Source organism: Ursus americanus, chromosome 19 (genome assembly GCF_024610735.1).
Source record: "Ursus americanus isolate L20-20 chromosome 19, mUrsAme1.1.p, whole genome shotgun sequence".
NCBI classification, from domain to species: domain Eukaryota; kingdom Metazoa; phylum Chordata; class Mammalia; order Carnivora; family Ursidae; genus Ursus; species Ursus americanus.
Window position 1 is genome coordinate 43,540,608 of NC_142145.1, and position 23,841 is coordinate 43,564,448.

General features: G+C 39.5%; 1 protein-coding gene and 1 pseudogene across 1 annotated transcript in view; one reads left to right on the forward strand and one right to left on the reverse strand.

Moving 5' to 3' along the window:
* PSMA8 (proteasome 20S subunit alpha 8) overlaps positions 1–20,574 on the reverse strand; it is a 35,255-nt gene extending 14,681 nt beyond the window's left edge. The window contains exons 1-3 of the mRNA XM_045781863.2: positions 20,415–20,574; positions 8,695–8,821; positions 442–566 (exon numbers count right to left, since the gene is read on the reverse strand). Coding sequence (XP_045637819.1) covers positions 442–566; positions 8,695–8,821; positions 20,415–20,516 — 354 coding nt within the window. The 5' untranslated portion in view covers positions 20,517–20,574. The remainder of the gene's footprint in view (positions 1–441; positions 567–8,694; positions 8,822–20,414) is intronic.
* On the forward strand, positions 2,988–6,872 carry LOC123782006 (protein FAM178B pseudogene; annotated as a pseudogene).
* Positions 20,575–23,841: the final 3,267 nt, after the last annotated feature.

Below are 23,841 nucleotides of genomic sequence, written 5' to 3' on the forward strand. Positions count from 1 at the left end.
CTGTCTCTCTCTAAAATAATAAATAAATAGACAAATCTTTAAGAAAAACACCAAAACAGGTCATATCCAAACCTGATCAGTTGTGTTTAGGTTTGTAGGTGAAAGACCCATGGGTATTTTTTTGGTAAATGTGTTAAAAAAAAAAAAAGTTTTCATTACTATATCCCTAAAGGTATAGAAATCCTCTTAAATTACGAGATTTATTGCTGTTTGAAATTTTAATATAATTTCTAGAATTGATAGTAATTGAGATTTCTAATGCTCAAATCTATGCAGTCCACTGGAATAAGAGTATGAGTATGAAGTAAGTGTGAGAAGGAATAAGGAGTTTAGTAGATTTAATAGATTAAATGACTGGAGTTACTCTAGTATTCTCATGAGAGTAACCATAATGATGCAAAAGAAGAAAACCTTTCAAAATCTGTTGGACTAGTGGCTTACCTGCTTTAAGGTTGCTATGAAGCGAGTTATATATTCTACGGTGACTGGGTCCTCCACTGTGAGCTTGTGACTCTGGCACTCCACACGGGCTCTGTTTATTACTACTCTAGCATCAGCAGTTAGTCCTATAAAAGTCGGCAATACATTACAAAAAAGAATGACTCTTTTCTTGTCAAAAAGGTGTTGTTGTTTTTTTAGCTACCATGAAATCTTTCTTATAATGTCCATTGTTTTTTTCAATATATGTCCATTATAAATAATTTATAAAACAGAATATCACTCGTCCAACATTTAATACTTAATCTGATGCATTCTTATTTACTTTTTAAAGAAATGGTTTTAAAGAATAATAAACACTAACGTTAAGTAAACTATTTCCCAAAGATCAAAAGGGTTTAATGCACAGTGGTTGGTCTGGTTATTAGATTTTATTAGACATTTTCTAAAAATCTCTGTAGTCATATTTTTTAAAACTATTTTTGGGGAAGATATAAAAAAATAACTGGAATTTAAATAAAACTTAAAAAATTGCAGTTTCATTTTGTTTATAAATAAGCAATCTATAGAAGAAATAAGCCCTCCGTTTAGTGCTTTTATTTATTTTTTTAAAGAATTTATTTGAGAGAGAGAGAGTAAGAGAGACCACAAGCGGGGGGGAGGGGCAGTGGGAGAGGGAGAAGCAGACTCCCAGCTGTTCCCAGCACCCTGGATCCCAGGACCCTGGGATCACGACCTGAGCCGAAGGCAGACGCTTAACTGGCTGAGCCACCTAGGCACCCCTCTAGTGCTTTTAAATTCATACCACAACTTTATCTTGAAAATACTTTCACAATGTAAAATTTCTTTTAAATTGAATTGTACATGGTACATGAAAGAATTCTTTTTTTCAAATTCTTTGATTTCTTTTTCCTAAGGGCTGTTTTCTAAACATTAAAAGTACAATATAACAACAACATTGACAAAAGAATGTGATTTTTTTCAAGATGAAACTATATATTTTTTCTGATATGTATTCATTGTAAAATATTCCAACAGGGGGAAAAAAAGTTACCATATAATTCCACAGGTTATAAACAAAACAATGTTATACATATTATTCAGTAACCCACTATTTTTAATATGTATCATGAATACCTTGCCATATCAATACATATAGATCCTGTGACCTCCTTTTTTTTAAAATTTAAATTCAATTTAGTTAACATGGTGTAGTATTGGTTTCAGGAATAGAATTTAGTGATTCATCACTTAATATAACACCCAGTGCTCATCCCAACAAGTGCCCTCCTTAATGCTCATCACCCATTTAGCCCATCCCCCCACCCACTTCCCCTCCAGCAACCCTCAGTTTGTTCTTTTTTTTTTTTTTTTTAAGATTTTACTTATTCATTTGACAGAGAGAGAAACAGCCAGCGAGAGAGGGAACACAAGCAGGGGGAGTGGGAGAGGAAGAAGCAGGCTCCCAGCGGAAGAGCCCGACGTGGGGCTCTGATCCCAGAACTTCAGGCCCTGAGCCGAAGGCAGACACTTAACGACTGAGCCACCCAGGCGCCCCTCAGTTTGTTCTCTTAACTATAGAATCTCTTATGGTTTGCCTCCCTCTATGTTTTTATCTTTATTTTTCCTTCCCTTCCCCTATGTTCAACTGTTTTGTTTCTTAAATTCCACATGAGTGAATATATATATATATGTGTGTGTGTGTGTGTGTGTGTGTGTGTATGTATATACATATCACTCTTTTTTATCCATTCATCAGTGGACGGACAATTTGGGCTCTTTCCATAATGTGGCTGTTGTTGATAGCACTGCTATAAACATTAGGGTGTGTTTGCCCCTTGGAATCAGCATTTTTGTATCCTTTGGATATATACCTAGTAGTGCATTTGGTGAGTTATAGGGTAGTTGTATTTTTAACTTTTTGTTAACTTTCTGCATGTTGCTGTCCAGTTTTCCCAACACCACTTGTTGAAGAGACTTTTTTCCATTGGATATTCTTTCCTCCTTTGTTGAAGATTAGTTGACTATATAGTTGTGGGCTATGACCTCCTTTTTTAACTGTTACTAAGTAGTAAAAATGATAACGTAGTAGTAGTAGTAATTGTAGTGGTAATATTAATAATATATGCCAGAAATTGTTATAAGTGCTTCTTATGTATTAACTCATTTAATTCTTGTAACAAATCAATAAGGTACACACTGTCATTAACCTCATGTTAAAGAAGACTAAACTGAGGCAAGGAGCAGTTAAGTAGCCTGCCCACAGTCATAGGTATAGTGGGCAAGGGAGTCTGGCTTAGAACCCAGTTGGTATGGTTCTAGAGCCTATCTTTTAAGCAGCTGCTTGGGTATGCCATAGACATTTAGGCATTTTCCATCTACAAAAAGCAATTAACATGTGGGGAAGAGTATTAATAAATGCTTATTTTCCTCTGCTAGTATTTTGGTGAGGATTTTTACACTCAATATTTATGAGGGATATTGGTCGGTAGTTTTCTTTTCTTTCAGTGTCTTTGGTTTTGGTATTCTGGTAATGCTGGTCTCATAGAATGAGTTTGGAAGCATTCTTTCTTCGATTTATTGAAGAGTTTGAGAGTTGGTGTTAATTTTTCTTTAAATATTTGGCAGAATTCACCAGAGAAAGCATCTAGTCATGGAATTTTTTTATTGGGAGGTTTTTGATTACTGATTCATTCTTTACTTATTATACATCTGTTGAGATTTTCCATTTCTTCTTGAGCAACCAGGTAATTTGTATGTTTCAAGAAATAAGTCAGTTTCTTCTCATTTGTTGGTTTGTGATTGTTCATAGTACTCTCTGATAATCCTTTTTATTTCTGTAAAATCATTAGTAATGTCTCCTTTTTCATTTCTGCTTTCAGTTGAGTTTTCTTTTGTTCTTGGGCAACCTAATGGTTTGTCAATATTGTTGATCTTTTCAAAGAACAAAACTATTGGTCTTACTGATTTTTGTCTCTTGTTCTCCTATTTTCTATATCTCTAATCTTTATTATTTCCTTCCTTGTGTTAGTCTTAGGTTTAGTTTGCCCTTCTTTTTCTAGTTCTTAAGGTATAATGTTAGGCTATTAAATTGAAATTTTTCTTCTTCCTTTTAAATTAAGCAGTTATGGCTACGGATTTTCCTCTTAGCACTGCTTTTGTTGCATTCCATAAGTTTAGTATATTGTGTTTTCATTTTCATTTGTCTCAAGATATTTTCTAATTTCTCTTCTGATGTCTTTTTTTTTAAAAAATATTTTATTTATTTATTTGACAGAGAGAGAGATAGCACAAGGAGTGCAAGCAGCAGAGGGAGAGGGAAAAGCAGGCTCCCTGCTGAGTAGGGCATCTGATGCGAGACTTGATCCCACTGGAATCATGACCTGAGCCCAAGGCAGACGCGAGCCACCCAGGCACCCCTCTTCTGATGTCTTCTTTGACCCGTGGGTTTTTAAGGAGTACAGCTGACCCTTAAACAACACAAGGGTTGGGGTGCCAAGCCCTTCCCCCCACTGAAATTTGCATATAACTTTTGACTCCTCAAAAACTTTTTTTTTTTTAAGATTTTATTTACTTATTCGACAGAGATAGAGACAGCCAGTGAGAGAGGGAACACAAGCAGGGGGAGTGGGAGAGGAAGAAGCAGGCTCATAGCGGAGGAGCCCGATGTGGGGCTCGATCCCATAACGCCGGGATCATGCCCTGAGCTGAAGGCAGACGCCCAACTGCTGTGCCACCTGCCACCCAGGCGCCCCTGAAAGCCTTATTGATAACATAGTCAATTAACATATATTTTTTATATGTATTATGTACTGTATTATTACAATAAAGTAAGCTAGAGAAAAGAAATTAAGAAAGTAGTAAGGAAAATAAATTTATGGTACTATATGTAAAAAATCCACATTTAAGTGGACCTGTGTAGTTCAAACCTGTGTTGTTCAAGGGTCAGCTATATTTAATTCCCACACGTCTGTGGATTTTTTTTCAGTTTTCCTTCCGCTGTTGATTTCCAGTTTTATTCCATTTTGATTGGAAATGATACTTTGTATGATTTCAGTCTTTTAAAAATTTCTTAAAACTTGTTTGTGGCAAGATGATTACTTTTTTTAAGACCGCTAAATAAAGGCTATTTTTTGCTCAATAAGGCTTTAAACGGCAACAAAAATTCCTGGTTTGAAAAAACATCATTAGAAAATGGGTGCTGTCTGCATGTGCCCAGGTACTGGATGGCTGTTGCCTGTCCGGGAGCAACCTGCTGGTGCATTATTATGGGCATGGGGAGGCCCTGGAGGATAAAAGTCCAGTGGTTTACTGATGTCCAGGCCCCAGAACACTCTACCAGCCCTTCCTCAGACAGAAAGGGTCAAGGCAGGGGCGCCTGGGTGGCTCAGTCATTAAGCGTCTGCCTTTGGCTCAGGTCATGATCCTAGGGCCCTGGGATCGAGCCCTGAATTGGGCTCCCTGCTCTGCGGGGAGCCTGCTTCTCCCTCTCCCACTCCCCCTGCTTGTGTTCCCTCTCTTGCTCTCTCTTTCTGTCAAATAAATAAAATATTAAAAAAAAAAAAGAAAGGGTCAAGGCAGCTGCTGTGGTACCCATCGTGTTGCCCAGCCTGAAGGGCAGCTACTTCAAGCATCCTCAGCACCAGGGGCTCCTCCACCCCACCTGGCGCTGCTGCAGTCCCACCTCAGTTCCAACTCCCAACTTGTCAGAGAAGCCCAAGGTGAATGCAGTGAGGGACACATTCCCCAATGACTGGAGCCCACAGCTTGTAGAGGTCCTGAACCTGAGGGTACTGTAAGCCAGCAGCGGTCCACAGTTCAGAGGTGGGTGGGTGCGATGGGGCCTTAGGGCCTGAGGACATGGGCCCACCAGCTGCCTGAGGAGTCACAGCAGGAGCCCCAGGACTTGGAACCCCAAGGGAGCTTGGACTCACTAGAGGAGCTGTTTTGGAACATGGCAGGCCCAAGTCAGCTGCTCCAGTGGTGGACACCCACACCTTGCTCTGGTTCACCTCTGACGCCTCAGAGAGCTATGTGAACGGCTTAGATTACTTACTGCAGGAAAAGCGGGAATAGGCCCTGGAGCAGGAGCGAGAGAAGCTGCTTCTGCATGACTTCCCCGACCTCAACTCCCTGGATTCCTGGATTTGGATGAAGATGAAGTGCCTCTCACACCTGAGCACAGGATGCTGGTGGAGAGGTTCTCTCTGTCACTGCAGGTTATCCTACTAGCACATTCCAGTGAGACTGTGTTTCTACCCAGGTGTCACCTCCTGCGTTGTATCCTGGATTGTTCACACCTGAAGCCACGTAGCCACCCGGAGGGGCTGTTCAGGTGCCCGCTGGTCCAGCAGCTATCCTTCGTGCACGGTGGCCTCGTGAGCAGTCTCTACTTGCACACCCTTGACTGCCTGGTGCCCCTGCTCTCGTGGCTCTTCTAGTGCTGACATGGCCTCCAGAAACTTCTTCAGGAGACTCTGGCTTCCTATGGGATCTCAGCATGGATGGGCTCTTCCATCAATCTGATGGAGATAAGCATTGGTGGTGCCCCAGTACGAGAGTTCGTGGAGGCATTTCACAGCCTGGGAGCCCACAGTTCTGCTCTGGGACTGCAAGGGCCCTGTCAGCACGGTGGGAGAGTGTTTAAAAATGACACTAGCGTGAGCTGGGGTGAACAGCAGAACCCCCCCCCGCCCCCCGCAGCCTGAGCTATATCTATAAGTTCCTGACACTATGTACCCTCGCACAGCCAGGGGCCCACCTTGATGGGAACCTCTTGGGCCTAACCGAGCTGCTGTGCTGAGCTGGCCTGGATGGGGCTCTGCCTGCCGTGCAAGACCAATCTCCAGCAGTTTCTGTTCCTGCTCCTCAAGAACATCCAGGAGTAGCCAGGGAAGCTCCAGCAGCTATGCTGTACCCTGAGCAAGGTGTTGGATCCCCACTACAACCTGCTGGCACTCATGCAGTTCTTCCCGGATGTGACCTTCTGGAGCAGATGGCTTTGAAGCCAGCTCAGCCCTCTGGTCTTTGCCCAGATGCTGGACCAGCAAGAGACATTCCCTCTCTGGCAAGAGAAGGCCCAGCTGTCTTTGCTCAGCCTGGTCCTGAGCCTCATGAGGCCATCATCCCTCTGGTAGTACCTGGGCTCTGAGATCTTGCCACCTTGCCACCTTGCCAGGAGCAACAGCCCAAGGCCAGTGCTGAGCTAGATCACAAAGTCTGCTTACTGTGCCATAGCTTTCTGACACTGCCCAGGGTGGTGGTCAGCTGCCAGGACATTCCTCCAGACCAATGGGGAGAGCTGCAGCTTGCTATGCATGCAGTTGGGCCGCCATTTTAGCACCCATGTACCGGACCAGACCCAAGGACCTGGTTACCAGTCCCACATCCGCTGGCAGGAGCTGCTGGCTCACTGCCAGCCCCAGGCCCTGTAAAAGACTAGAAAGACTAAAGGAAGCCCTGGAAAGACTAAAGATGCAAGGCAGGACTGGCTCCAGGCTCTTGGCTCTGGCGGGAAGCAAAAAGGGCTTAGGGAACAGGAGGGAGCAAAGAACAGAGGCCAGAGGAGGACCAGTGTGATGAAGCAAGAGCCTGCCTTGACACTGCGCCTGACCCCCACCAGGCAGCGGATGGGGCCTCTCCCTGACTAGCCCACCCCTCAGCTCTCCTTCTCTCCCAGCTGTCTCCTCTGCCGTAAGACCTTTGTCTCCATATTCTGGTTTCCCTGTGCCACCTGGGCTCCCCACCCCCCTTCCTCTCTCTGTCACTAATGTGAGCTTTCTTTGCACACACTAAAGTCTTATTTCAGAAAAAAAAAAAAAAAAAAGAAAATGGGTGCATGTGCATGCACATACGACAAGAAACATGCCTTGTTTGCTATAATATAGAGGCAAATAAGCACATGAAAATCTGTTCCACATCATTAGCCATGAGTCAAATGCAAATTAAACCCACAATGAGATAGCACTACACACTTATAAAAATGTCTAAAATTAAAAATAGTAACAACACCAAAGGCTGCTGAGGATGCAGAGAAAATGAATCCTTTACACACTGCTAGTAGGAATATAAAATAGTTCAAGCACGCTGGAAAACAATTTGCCACCTTTTTATAAAACTAAGCATGTATTACCATATGACCCAGCAACTGTACTCTGAGCATTTATCACAAAAGGAAGACCTGTGTTCACACAAAAACCCGTACACAAATGTTCATACTAGCTTTATTAGTAATGGGCAAAAACTAGAAATAATCCAAATGTCCTTCAACCAGTGAGTTGTTAACAAAAGTGTGGTACATCCATATCATGCAACACTATTCGCAGTAAAAAGCAAGTGGCTATTGATACATGCAACAACTTGGGTAAATGGCAAGGGAATTATGTTGAATTATGTTATTCACATAACATTCTCCAAATGACAAAATTATAGAGATGGAGAAGAGAATGGATTAGTGGCTACCAGAGATTGGAGACGAAGAGGAATAGCATGAGGTAGTCTTGGGTTGATGGAAAGTTGTGTATCTTGATTGTGGTGATGGTTACGTGAACTTACACGTGATAAGTCTAATAAAACTACACACACACACACACACACACGAATGAATGCATATAAAACTGTTTAAATCTGAATAAACTCTGGCTTGTAACAAGGTCAATTTACTGGTTTTTGAAGATATTACCATCGAGGGGAAACTTGGTAAAGGAGACTTCTCTGTGTTTTATTTTGTTTTGTTTTTAAAAGATTATTTATTTTAGAAAGAGAGAGAGACTGCACAAGCGGGAGGGGCAGGAGTGGGAGAGAGAATCTCAAGCAGACTCCTCGCTAAGTGCGAAGTCCAGTGCTGGGCTTGATCCCACGATCTGAGACCATGACCACAGCTGAAACCAAGAATCAGATGCTCAACCCACTGCACCACCCAGGAGCCCCCACCTCTGTTTTTTTTTTAATGACTTCCTGAATATCTATAATTATTTCAGAATAAAAAGTTTAAAAAGAAAACACAGCTGCCTGAAGTTTTAATTAAGATACTATAATATGTATCTTTTAACATTTCTCTTTTATCAAAACTAATTATTAGAAATCCATGTTTATAGAGGTATGTTCTTCCAGAAAAGATAGTATACTGTTTGCGTTAAGAAATGGAGCATATCTCCATGTGTTACATAAATGTAGCAGGATGACTGTAGGAGGGGCCAATGGTATTAACCTACTACATTATGATACTCTGTACTATCACTGTAGTTCCAAAAGTACCTGCAAAAGCCATGCAAACATGGTCATCAAGGGCACAAATTTTCCTCACAGTTCTTTCATCTTGAAGCTTGGCAACAGATTTTTTTTCTACTCCAAGTACAACTATATCAGTACCTCGGATTCCAACCTGCCAAGTGATTAAAAAAAAAAAACATAATTGTCAGTTTTAACATTAAAATGAAGTTATTCTAACACATGACTTAGAGGAATAGGCTTTTCCTTACCCATTCAATAAAACTGAGAAAAGTAGACTTCCAAGAAGACAGCTGCATAGGTACAGGATTACTAGAAGTCCATTCTCCAAATCAAAGAAGACAAATATGTAGAAATTGGAAGAATATATCACCAATGCTAAAACTACATGAGTGTCTTAAACTCAGCAATACACCTGAAGAAGTACTAATTAGATACAGAATAATTTTAACCAAAATGAAAGAAAATGCTGGAAATCCATATGGGTTCCTTATAGAATGGGCAATTAGTAGTGGTGGTAGTAGAAGTAGTATAGAAAATTAAGTAGATAAAATTCTGAAAGCTTTCCCATGTATCTCACAATCTGGAGGGATAATGCTTGAGGGCTATAAGCAGCCAAGAGAAAGACCAAATGCCTATACTCCAGTTCACTGATCAAAACAAAACCTCCATTCAACATGAATACAAGAAGAATCACTGTTATTCTTCCCTCTATCCCTTCCCTTGGGAGTGAAGTGGGAAAATGTCCAAAGAATAATATATAAGGATAGTAGTTCTTATACTGGGACTTCTGTGGAAACATGTCCATATTCTCAGGGGTTCAAGAGTAACCAATGAGAAGTTTAATTCTGTATTACACTGGTAATCTAAATATTTTGGCACAGGTATTTGTATTTATGATTGCCTTGTAGCCAAGTGTGATATTAGTACTAACTATGCAAATAGGTGTGCTCTGAATTAGTATCATTGAAGTAGAAATACAGAACAGGAATACAGAACTAGACCTGAGATTACATCTTTCAATTAAATAAAACTTAAGACAATTTATCAAGGCTTTTGCTCTTACTGTGTGTCAATTTACGTTCCAGTGTGTCAATTTACTTTATAGGCCTTTCCCTAATCATCATGTCTAAAATCAACAACTCTCCCTCAACATTCCCACCTTCATCTAAGAGACTCATGTTGAACTTTATATCCTATAGGGATTATGCCTTCTTACCAAGCCATGGGACATTATAACAATATAACACATATTACGACTCAAGAAAATCTCAATATTTTCCCCAAATTGTAATAAATTAATCACACTAATTGATCACCACATACAATAATTTTTATAATTCTCACCTAAGCTGTTTTGACTTAATAAAGAAATTTAAACTTCCAACGCAGACTATCTAGAAAATGTTCATTTATTTATTTATTTATTTATTTATTTAAGATTTTTAATTTATTTGAGAGAGAGAGAGCGCACGCACAAGCAGGGGGAGGAACAGAGGGAGAGGGAGAAGCAGACCTCCGCTGAGCAGGGAGCCTGATGCAGGGCTCAATCCCAGGACCCCGAGATCATGACTTGAGCTGAAGGCAGACCCTTAACCAATTGACCTACCCAGGTACCTCTAGGAAATGCTTATAATGAAATCCTAGTATCAAAGTCTTTTGTATGTGGGTAAAATCATTCTCACAAGAAAATTCATAATCTCATTTTACAAAATCAAATAAAAAATTAATTATGAATTCATGCAAGTTCAAAAAGGAATAAAAGTATTTAAGCTAAGCTTACAGGGTGAAATAAGGAAAAAGCAGAAATTAATGATTAGGGAGAAAAGAAAATTGATAAGTAATACCAAGAGATAGGAAAATCATAAGGATGCGATATACATTTGTAGTACTATACTGTAAACATTTCAAGTATAAGTGAACCCGTGCAGTTCAAACTCATCCTCAGTTTTTGTTTAAATCAGTTTGAGTTGTGTTTCTGATGCTTGCAACTGAAATAGTACTAACTAAAACAATTAAATAGTATAAAGTAAATGATAAAAACTACAAAAGCATTTGATAAAATTCCACATCCACAGCTAGTTTAAAAACAACACCAGAAAAGCAGGAAGACTATTTATGAAGACTATTTCATAACTTGTTAAAAGTATCACAAACTTGTGGTATCTCTCCTGATCAGATGGGGGCCCCCAAATGTGGGGTGACGATTGGGTGGAAACCGGTGGTGCAGGTGGTGAAAAAAATTCACCTGAAGCAGAACAAAGGAGATAGAAGTTTACTGAATACACTTCAAGGGAGAAGCGGGCAGCACAGCAAAGGAGAGGCTGTCTGCCAGGAGGGAGTGGATGAGGGCTGTATTTAAATGGAGAAGGTGAGGGGGGCACCTGGGTGGCTCTGTTAAGCGTCCAACTCTTGATCTCAGCTCAGGTCTTAATCTCAGCTCAGGTCTTATCTCAGGGTTCAAGTCCCACGTTGGGCTCCACACTAGGCATGGAGCCTACTTAAAAAGTAAATAAAATAAGGGGTGCCTGGGTGGCTCAGTTGGTTAAGCATCCAACTCTTGATTTCAGTTCAGGTCATGATCTCAGGATTGTGGATTCAAGCCCTGTATCAGGCTCCATGGTCAGCACAGAGTCTGCTGGAGATTCTCTCCCTCTGCCCCTCCCCTGTGCTTGAGCTCTCTTTCTCTCTCTCAAATACATACATAAATAAAATCTTTTTAAAAAATAAATAAAATAGGGGTGCCTAGGTTGCTCAGTCGTTAAGCATCTGCCTTCGGCTCAGGGCGTGATTCCGGCGTTCTGGGATTGAGCCCCGCATCAGGCTCCTCCGCCGGCAGCCTGCTTCTTCCTCTCCCACTCCCCCTGCTTGTGTTCCCTCTCCAGCTGGCTGTCTCTTTCTCTGTCAAATAAATAAATAAAATCTTTATAAATAAATAAATAAATAAATAAAATAAGAACAAAAAAACAAAGGGAGAAGGTAAGAAGGTATGGGGATGTATGGAATTTTCCCTTTTGGTTAGTTATGGCCTATGGATATTTTGAGGTGGGTTGCTTGATGGGCCTGTCTGTCCTCAGCCAGGGGGTTGGGAGTCACTGTGGGCCTCTTTGCCTTAAGTTTCCATTGCTCAAGGCTATTGTCGGGCTCTACAAAATTGGCAGCCAGAATCATCTGAGAAAATGAATCACCATCCATTCCACTGTTCAAGCCCAAAACCCTGTTGTTATCCTTTATAGCTCCTCCTCTTACACCATCCATTTCCAATCAATTACCTTGTTTTTGTCCATTTTACCTACAAAAGTTATCCAACTTCCCATCAGCACTCTAGTACAAGCAACCATCATTTCTTGCCTGGACTATACACAACTGCAGAGCCTAATAGGTTTTCCACCTTCTACCTTTGCTCCCCACCTCTCCATCTTCCCACCCCCATCCCATACTGCCATCCAGTCTCTACAAGGCTGCCAGGGTGAGCATTAAAAACAGTAGGGTCAGATTACTCTCCACTTGAATATCCTTCCACAGCACTCCACTGCACTTAGAAAACCTTTTTAAAGTCTTTAGTCTTGCCTATATAAAGTTGGGCACGATCTAGCTCCTGCCTATTTCTCCAATAGTATGTCACTGTTATTCACCAAACTCCAGCCACATTAACCTTCTTTCAAGATTTTTTCAAGCACAATTCTGTTTCCCTGCTCTGAACTTTCACATGTAATATTCCCTCTGCCTGGAATGCTTCTCTTCCCATTTCAAGTCTCAATTTCAATTTCACCTCAAGGAGTCCTTCTCTTTTATTCTTTAAACAAAATCCATTCTGTTCTTTCAGTCAGCACATTTATAATTATTTATTTATTCATTATATTTGTCTCTCCTGGTAGTATCTCTGTATTCAGTATATTTGTCTCTCCATTGTAGTATCTCTGAGGGCAAGGAAACAATCAGAGGATTCTAGAAAGTGGGACGTTCCACCGAACAATTAACCCAGTCTCTTCAAGAAGTCAAAGCCATGAAAAAAGAGGAGATGCTGTTCAAGAATAAAACAGATACCTAAGGGCTAAGCACACGGACTTTAGATTCAGACTCAACACAATTACAAAAAGACATTTTGTGAGCAATGAGGAAAATCAGAATGTAGACTATTGAGTTTTTGTCAATTCCATTAGTAATGATAATGGTCTTAAGAAACAACTTTATTTTTTCTAGAGATGCATATGGAAATACTTATAGATAAAATATCTTATTATCTGAGATTTATTTTAAAATACTCCACTGAAGAATGAGTTTCAATCTATATCACACTATATACAAAAATTAACTCAAAATAGATAATAGATTTAAATGTAAAATGCAAAACTATAAACTTTTAGGAAAAAATATAGGATAAAAATTTTGGGATCTAGGCAAAGGGTTCTTAGACTTGGCACCAAAAAATATGAACCGTAAGAGGAAAAATTGTTAAACTGGGTCTCATTAAAATTATAAACTTTTGCTCTATGAAAATCCATACAAAAAGGATGAAAAGACGAGCTACATAATATTTACAAACTCCATATCTGATGAAGGACTAGAATCTAGAATATATAAAGAACTGTCAGAACTCAACAGTAGAAAAACCAATCCAGTTAGAAAATGGATAAAAGACATGAAAGACATTTCACTGAAGAAGACATACAGATGGCAAATGAGCACGTGAAAATCCGCTTGACATCATTAGCCATTTAATGGCTAATTTAAAACTACAATGAGGTACACTTACCAGAATGAACAGTATGAAAAATAATAACACCAAATGCTGGCAAGGATGTGTGGAAGCTGATCACTCACACTGCTAGTGGGGATATAAAATGATACAGCTACTCTGGGAAACAATTTGGCAGTTTCTTATAAAACCAAACCTGCAATTACCATATGATCCAGTAATTGCACAGCTGGAGATTTATATCAGAGAAATAAAAACTTATGTTTACACAAAAAAATGCTACAAATGTTGAAAACACATGTATAAATAATAGCTCCAAACTGTAAACAACCCAAATATTTTTCAGCAAGAGAATAAACACTGTGGTACATTTATACTGTGGAATACTACTCAGCAATAAAATGTTGATACATACAACAACTTAGATGAACCTCAAGGGGAAAAAAAAAGCAAATCCCAAAGGTTTCATACTGTATGATACCATTTATATAATACTTTGAAATGAAAAAATTTTAGAAATGGAGGACAGGGGCGCCTGGGTGGCACAGCGGTTAAGCGTCTGCGTTCAGCTCAGGGTGTGATCCCGGCGTTATGGGATCGAGTCCCACATCAGGCTCCTCCGCTATGAGCCTGCTTCTTCCTCTCCCACTCCCCCTGCTTGTGTTCCCTCTCTCGCTGGCTGTCTCTCTCTCTGTCAAATAAATAAATAAAATCTTTAAAAAAAAAAAAAAAAGAAATGGAGGACAGATGACTGCTTTGAGGGATGAGGGCTATGGATAGGAGGGTTGTGGGGGCAGGGTAATGAGGTGGGTGTGGTGATAAAAGAGCAGCATAAGGAATCTTTGTGGAGTTGGGACTGTACACAGGCAATAAAATCTGACAGTACTTAATATACATACGAATTAGTACAAGGGTTACTGGAGAAACCTGAATAAAATAGGTGGGTTTGTATCAGTGTCAATAACCTGGTTGTAATATTGTGCTATAGTTTTGGAAATGCCACCATTGGCAGAAAATGGGAAAAATACACAAGGAATCCCTATGTATACTTTTTTTTTTTTAAGTTTATATATTTAAGTAATCTCTACACCCAACATGACACTCAAACTCATGACCCTGAGATCAAGAGCTACATACTCTACCAACTGAGCCAGCCAGGTGTCCCCAAATCTCTATGTATTATTTCTTACAACTACATGTGAATCTACAATTATCTCAATAAAAATTCAATTAAAATTATACTGTTGGAAAGAGGGAAAAGTTGGGGAAAGATAAAACAGGTTGGTAAAATGCTGGTAATTGTTGGAGCTGGGTAATGGGTATACAAAGGTTCATTACGGTATTCCCTTTATATCTTTGTGTGTTTAATATATTCCATAATAAAAAGTTAAAAATAGATAAAATAAATATAAAAACAAACAAACTTGAATTTCTCTATTGGCTTTTTCTCACCAACAATTTAAACACATGCTTAAGTCTCCCTTATCTTAAAGTCTTAAAGACCACTTCACCTCAAGCCCACCCCTCTCTCAACCCTTTCAAAGCCAAATATTGTCATCATCCCTCAGCTGATGACAACATGGTTTCTACCCCACTCCTCCCAGAGTTTAGTCAAGGTAGACACACACAGGTCATTAAGGTCCCTCATGGTTATAGATTATCCTCTACATAGTCCATTAGTCTATAGTCTACATTTCACCTTTTCAATTGAAGAGTACTCAAGAATACTCATTTACTTGACCTTCAACATATGTTTTAAGCGGGGGAGAGAAATAATGCAATTCAAAATTACTATCTCCAGTCCATATCAATCTCCTGGTCCCAAGCATGTATATTTATGTATACTCATGCCTCACAGTCTCTATGGGTCAGGAATCTGGACACAGTTTACCCTCTAGCTTAGAGTCTTTCACAAGCCTGCAATCAAATTGCCCTCCACGGCTGCACTCATCTCAAGGCTCATGAGGGAGGATCCATTTCCAAGCTCACTTGCATGGTTGTTAGATTCATTTCCTCATACATTGTTGGGACTAAGGATCTCAGTTCCTTGCTACATGGGACCCTCCGTGGGGCAACTAAAAATGGCAGCTATGTGTCATAAGAATAAGCAAGTGAGAATGAAAGAGGATGAGCAAGACATAAGTCACCATCTCTTTGTAACTTAATCTCTGAAGTGCCATCCCATCACTTTTGCCTATCCGAATTCCTAGAAACGAGTCACTAGATTCAACCCACACCCAAGAGGAGAGGATTACACAAGGACATGAGTACCAGAAAGTGGGGATCACCGGAGGTCATTTTAGAGGTTACCTACTATAGTTCCCATAAGCATCTCAACCTCAGCAAGTCCAAACCTCAATCCTTCAGTCAAACTTAGAGCTTCATATTCCCTAAGGAAGTGGCAGGGCCATTTACTAAGAAGCTAACTCCAAAAGCAGAGGCACCAACTTTGACTCCTCCCTCTTCAGTATTTCCTACTCTCCCCCCCGCCCCGCCATACAATCTAAATAATAAGCAAATTGTATCAATTATACCATTAAAGTTTCTCTGGAATCTGCCTTATTCCCATTTCTGCCCAACCCTAGTAAAAACTATTATCTTTCATCTGGATTGCTTCATAGACTCCTATGTGGTTTCCCTGCTTCCAGTTTTGATATTATCCAATCCATTGACCACCCTGGAGTCTGGGAAATCATTGAAAAATAAAAACATGAAAAAAAAATAAAAAAGAAAATCTGAATGTGGCATTCCTCTACTCAAAAAAACTTATACTAGTAAGGATGTCTCACTAAGCAAACTGAGACAGCACGGAGCTGGACTTGGAACAGAAAGATCTAGGGACCATAATATTTACTCTTTGCATATTGGCCTTTTGCTCTTTTAATACAGAAAAGCTTTCTCTGTTACAGAAAAAGAAGAAAAAAAGATGGCCCCTGGCAATCTTGGACACACATCCCGACAGTTGTCCCAGAGAAAAAAACTACCACCATCTCTAGTTTAAAAAGTCCTAAGGATGGACTTACATTGGCTAGATTTGAGTCACATGGTCATCACTGTGTCCAGGAGGATAGAAAGTATGAATGATTCTACCTGGGTCATGTGATTACCTCTGTGGTTGGACAAATGCAGTCTGTTACTAGAAGGACAGATCACTAATAATCTAGAGAATGACAAGAGGCATATTAAAACCCTTCAAAGCCTCGTATTTCCTCAAAGCCATTCTATGATCCAGGCCCTCTTTCTAGTGTTATCTCTTCCTGATTTTACATTACTTCAGCAATCTGGAATGCCTTCCAATTCATAGAATATAGTTGTGTTTTGCTACTTAGTCTTCACATGCTATTCATCTTTCAGGTGTCTACTTAAATAATACTTCCTCAGGAGAACCTCCCTAATACCTAGAGTTCCCATACTGCCCCATTCTCTCCCCATCATAATACTCATTTAGGCCTTGTTAGGACTATTTACTTAATCATCTAATGTGCCTGCTAGATAGTAAGCTCTCTGAGGACAGGGAGCAAGACTATCTTATTCGTTCTGAAACCTTATGACCCAGCGCCATGTCTGGTATATGTAAGTGTTCAACTAAAATGTCTTGAAATAATAAACGAATGCACTAGAAGAATCACGGACAAAAGTAAAGGGAAAAGAGAAAACCAAGGGATAGTAAATAATAATAGCTATCTTTTATTAAATACCTGCTGTGAACCAGACAGTGTGCAAGATGTTTAACGTGTATTATTACCCCATTTAACTCTTTCAACAACCCTATGAAGCAGGTGCTATTTTGGTACCTATTTTACTATTAAAGAAACTATAGCTTAGAGAAGTTAGTTGCCTTGCATGATATACACCTGGCTTCCATATTTATGATAATGATAGCTAATTATTATACAAATATTTATTGAATAAATTGCAAAGAGCAGAGGCTTTGGAACTAGAAAAAACTAAGTAAATATGGGCTCCATCACTGTCTAGCTGGTTACCTTCAGCAAGCTATCAAAGTTTCTGAATTAGTTTCCACACATATAAAAAGGGGATTAAATATTATCCTTAACATTACATAACATACATAAAATACTTGGTACAAAAGAAATATTACTTAAATCCTTACTTCTTACCTTGCCCCTCCACTGTAGTATATTGTGTGGTAAAAATACAAGAGGAATTATGCTACTTAGGTTCTTTTTTTCTTTTAATGATTTTATTTATTTATTTGAGAGAGAGAGGGAGGGAGGGAGAGAGCTCAAGCAGGGGGAACTGCAGGCAGAAGGAGAAGCAGGCTCCCCACTGAGCAAGGAGCCTGATGTCATACTCAATCCCATGACCCTGGGATCATGACCTGAGCCAAAGGTGGATGCTTAACGTGTAACGGATGCTTAACAGGCATCCCTATGCTACCTAGATTCTTAAAAATCTCATTATCCAGTTGGTGTGAGAAGACTATTAAATATACTTGAAATTAAAATGAATACAAGGCCAGGCAGTAGATACTGTACAATGCTATGTGGTACAGATTGTAAGTTCAGAAAAAGAATTAAGAGCCATGATGGCTGGAGCAGATCGGAGAAGGCTTCTTCAAGGAGAAGAAATGTGCAGAGATTCTCAGAGGAGACGTAAGAGGGAGTGTGGAAGAAATAAAGGTGTTTTCTCCTCTACCCACAAACATATATGAGTAAAGCCATGAAGCTGCCCCTTTAATTAAAGAGGGTGGAGAAGTATTATGGAAGACTTTGATGGCCAGAAAGCAAAGTTAAGATTTGAAAAAGCAGGAAACATGGAGCTAGTAACAGTTTGGGGTCAGGGAAAGGACAGAATGAGGAATGGTAATAAATCTTACCTTTTTCACGGGAATACTGAAAGGATTCATTGTTTTTTTCCTAAGAAGAAAGGTATTACCTCTCAAAATGTTATTCAAACATATTTTTCATTTATAGAAAAGAGAACTAAAGCAAAAAGAAAACAGAACTTTTGCCTCACTTCATGCTATAAGATAATCACCAAGAAGGAAGTAGAACCCAAGCCTCTAATTGTGGTCCCTATAACTTCTTGTATTACTAAATAATATTGCATTCACATACTGGTCAAAACTGATCAACCTTGGCTTATTTGCAACTCATTGTAACAACTGTTGTTTATAGACAGAATATTTTGTGACATATTTTAATAAACAAGTGCCATTATAAACTTTACCCCACCTAAAAGTTCATAGCACCCTCAAGGAAACACAATGAACAACTCCATACAAAGATGCAAATTATAATTTCAGAATCCTGAGACAAAAACTGTCTCATCCTTCCAATGTATCTTTAAAAATGCCCACTATAGGTATTTTTATATCCTTACCCTTTCACAGCTCATTACAAAGGAACTATCAATCAGTTCTATAGCATTCTTAAAACATTTTAAATGAGCCAATGTGGCTTCTTATTACACCCCAGTCTTCTCCCATTACTTTCTTTATTTTAGGCTCTAAAACTTGGGCATTATTTTCTAACCATATGCTTCATGCCTTGCTGGGGATTATATAACTTTTTGTTTTTATCAAAATGGTACCCTTTTGGTTTAAGCTACATCAGGCATTTCTTAAATTTACAATTCTAAAAAAATTACTTATAAAACAGAAGCAAAACTAGAGGGCCCAATTAAATAGAAAAATACTTTAAAAATGATAAGATTCTTTCTAGTGTTATTTTTTTTTACCACTTTACATTTGATAGATTTACAATAAAAGTGAATTATTTCCTTCCATAACTAAGTTGGTATGGAAAGTGAGGAAAAATAGAGACACTGCTAGACTTAGAAATGCACTGTGTATTCTCATACCTGGTGTCTCAATTTCCAAAATACACAACAACCAAAAACAACAACAACAACAAAAAACAAAAAATAAAAAAAAAATAAATAAAACAAAATACACAACAACCATGCTCATGAAATTCGAGAGATTTAAAAAAAATTGTATCCTTCAGGGATGCCTGGGTGGCTCAGTCAGTTAAGCATCTGCCTTCAGCTCAGGTCATGATCCCAGGATCCTGGGACTGAGTCCCTGCATTGGGCTCTCTGCTCAGTGGAGAGCCTGCTTTTCCCTCTGCCTGATGCTCTCTCTGCTTGCGCTCCCTCTGTCTCTCTCTCTGATAAGTAAACAAACAAATAAATAAAATCTTAAAATAAAATAAATTGTATTCCTCTGAATTCATAGGTTAGGACTTAGAAGATTTGCGGTAATAGATCTTGGGTCACCAAGGCAATTTTGTTCTTTTTAATTTTTATAAATCACTATGATTATCAAATGTAATTAAAACTTGTCAGGAGTATTACTGCTACCCTGAGTACTTAAGTTTTTCAGAAATATGGATACATAAATATAAAGTAGGGTGTAATCTCTCAAAGAGTTCCAGCATTATTTGAACAAACAACAAAAAAGTGGCAAAAGAATGGAGATTCTTGGGGCTTAGAACCTCTAAAAGGCTGCCAAATATCCAGGTGAAAATCTTAGGACAATTACTTTTAACAGGTGGTGTGTGATAACTGGCTCAGTGTTTTTGACTATTTCCTCGCCAACAGATTTAATTTTACATTGACCTGTCCCTATTTCAGGGGTAGGCATGGCCTATTTTTAATGTAATTACTATTAAACAACAGTACCCACATGAAGGAACTGTTAGTGTTCCATGCATCTGTGGATTCCTGAAGAAGCACATCATGTGCATCCAGGAAGGCTGCTACTGGCCGGAAGAAGTTTTTTCTTCCCTTATTGTTTGATATAGCATTAATATCTCTTCTGAAATCAAGGCTTCAACTCATACCCTAGTTTTGTGTCTGTAGCTATGGTTCTTCAAAAGCACACCTATGAAATCTACCAATTTTTATTTCGCCACTTCCAGCCCAAATTTCAGACAGGGTATCTCTCTCGATAAAAAGAACGAAGCAATTCTCCCAAGTGGGAGACTCTCCTTTTCGGAACCCCTACAACAGGGCCTTGAGCTGGGACAGCGGGGTGAGGAAGGCATGGCCGGGGGCAAAGGTGGAGAAATTGATCGCTCACCGCTGTGGATCCTTTCTTCACTGCTTCCTGGGCATATTCCACTTGGAAAAGGTGTCCATCTGGGGAGAAGACAGTGATTGCCCGGTCATACCGAGATGCCATGGCACAGGCCTACGCCAGTTCCTTCCGTGCCAACGTCGCTACTGCCAGACAAACGAGGGGGAAGTGTCTCGGCTGCTGCCACGTGCCACCCGGAAGTGCTTGCCCAGGGCTTTGAATGCCTCCCGGAAGTGCTCACGGGCCGCGCGGGGAGACGCCCCCTGGCAGCGCAGGCGCCCACGCCCGGATGCCGCTCAAAAGTCCTTGTTCCGCCTGCCTGTGCAAGGCTGTCTTGTGAGGTGGCGGAGTTCCTCTGCTACCGTTAGTGCTTGGTGCACGCTTCCCAGTTTTCCCACTACGGTGTTGCCCTAGGGGTGGTGTCAAATCACTCCGGTCATAAAAAGGACTGCTAAGACTAGGGCTTCACGAAGTGAAATTTGAAGATATTTTCGTTTTCGCAAACCTGTCAGAGCACCAGTGGTAAGTTAAATTTCAGCCTCTTTATTTTAGCTCCAGATTGCAAATTTCATTTCGCTTTCTCACGTATCTTATGTTGTTTTAAGTCAAGGAAAGAAATAATTTTCAAAATAGTGTGGTTTGTTTGTTTTTCATTTTCTGCCTTGTGAATGGCAGAAAATTTTTATTTTCTGCTAATTACAGGAATTAAGATGCCACTATTTTAACCAAATAAATTTTTAAAAGCCCAACTTAACAGTGTGGCTTTGGGTAGGTATATTTCACTGCCCTAAAACCTATTTTCCTGACCTGTAAAAGGTGGATAATAATACCGACTTCACAAGGTTGTTGTAAAGAGCAAATAAAATAACGTGTTAGTGTTTGAAGGCATTACCTATAACAGATAAGCACTTTGAAAAATGTTAACTCTTGTTATTAGTCATTGAACTAACTAAAAGTTAAGATTATTCTGTAAGAGAGAAATTAGGAAGAGTAAAAATGTAGCATGAGCCCACTTAGATGTTTTTTAAATGTATGTACAAACATATTTCTAAATCTATAGAGAAACGAGTGAGAGGGCATACATCAAGTCGACAAAAGTGGTTTTCTTTGGCAGGAGTCCAGGGATTGGAAAGAGAATGAGGAGATATGGTAAGGAAAGAGAAGTTACTGTTTTAAACTTTATTTTAAAATTTTTACAGTAAGCATAGTTTACCTTTATACTTAAAAAAACAGTATAATGTAACAGTTTAATGCCTAGAGACTTCCCGGAATGGCAGTCTTGATGGTTTGATCCAGATCTCCTATTGAGAACAACTAGAAATACTGGACACATTTTTTTTTTTTTAAATATATATTCTGACTCCAAACAGCTAACAAGGAACGAGGAGTTGTGGTGCCAAGATTCAGAAGAGAAGAAACACTCTCAGGGGTAAGCATAGCATTTCCCCCTTGAGGTATTTGCCTAAATATAATGCCTAGGTGAGTAGTGAGGCAGACTTTTGATAGACAAAAATTGGATTTCAGGGGCGCCTGGGTGGCACAGTCGTTAAGCATCTGCCTTCGGCTCAGGGCGTGATCCCAGCGTTCTGGGATCGAGCCCCACATCAGGCTCCTCGGCTAGGAGCCTGCTTCTTCCTCTCCTGCTCCACCTGCTTGTGTTCCCTCTCTCGCTGGCTGTCTCTGTCAAATAAATAAATAATAATAAAAAATCTTTTAAAAAAATTGGATTTCAAAGCCTGTCAATGTATAGGGGTCATGGTAAAGATGACCTAAGCTTTTGTTTGGGACCCAAAGGACCGCAACCCAGAAGTAAGAATAAACCAATAGCAGACCTCTTCTTACAAGGACTAACACCAAGTTTTGCATCATCTCAGTTAAAGATTGGAATAAAGCAGTCGATGAAGAGAACAGAGAAAAGAGAAATGTTGCTAAAATTAAATCTCCTTACAACTTGCAGCCCACTGGAATACCTGAATATGCAGAGCTTGACATTCCTGTAGGAGCTCATGGCTACCTTAAGGTTGTTGTTTTATTAGAGACTACAAGCAACCTTATCTTAACAATAGCTGGCCCTCTGAGGTCCTGGAGACCTTGCTTTCAACATGCACAAATTCCTTAGGGACTTATGTTACCCATAACCCGCACTAACTAAAAAGTATATAATCAGTCACTCCTCACAATCCTGGTGCAGCTCTTTCTGCCCATGGGTCCTGTCCCCATGCTATAATAAAAACACCCTTTGGTACCAAAAATGCCTCAAGAATTCTTTCTTGACCATTCACTTGGCAGCTCCACATCAGTAGTGTTTCTCAAACTGTGGTCCACAGATCTTTGGAATTACCCAAAACCTTTCGAGGGATTTGCAACATCAAAACTATAGTGATAATACTGAAATGGCATTTGTCCTTTCATTGTATGAATATTTACATTTGCAGTACAAAAGAAATGGGTAAAACTGCTGGAGCCTTAGTTTGAATCAAGGCAGTAGCACCAATCTATACTTTACCACCACCAATGTATTCTTTAGCAGTAAGCACTCATTAAAAAATAAAAATGCCAATTTCATTTAAGAATGTCATTGAATAAGCAGTAAATTAATAATTTTATCAAATCTTGACTCATGAGTACTTATATTTTTAATATCCAGAATGGAAAATATACATAAGGTACTTCTGCTGCCTTCAAAGTAAGGTGGTTAGCTTGAGAAAAAGCACTTTTGTAAATCTTTGAGTTGCTAGCTGAAGCAGCCCCCTTTCTCATGGAATATTATTTATACCTGAAAGAGTGATGGACATATTGTGGTTATTCAGGGTTAGATATTTAGGCAGGCATTTCTGAAAAAGAACAAAATTAGCCTGTCACTTCAAGAAAAACAACAGACAGTATGTTTCCAAAGATAAAATTCAAGCTTTTGGGGCATCTGGGTGGCTCAGTCAATTAAGCGCCCGCCTCAGGTCATGGGATCCTGGGATTGAGCCCCATGTTGGGCTCCCAGCTCAGCGGGGAGCTTGCTTCTCCCTCTCCCTCTGCCCCTCCCTCCCACTTGTGCTCACTCTCTCCCTCTTTCAAATAAATAAATAAGTAAATAATCTTTAAATAAAATTCAAGCTTTTAAAGCAAAAATTAGAATTTTGAAAAACTTGTATCCATCACCATGAACTTGACAATTTCTCCATAATAATCGACTTTACTGATGAGATTGGTGGTCATATTAAAATGTGATATTTTATATAGTACTACATTTGGAAAACTCAGTGAGCCAGGATTTTCTAGTGACAAAAGCATAAATCATGCACAGCCATGCATAAATAAAAAAGACATTCAAATTCCTACACAGACTAGCAGATTTTAATGTAAAATAGTACTAAAAGTTCATTGAATATGATTTTAGATGACAAATTTCAACTAAGAAACTACCACCTTTTGAATG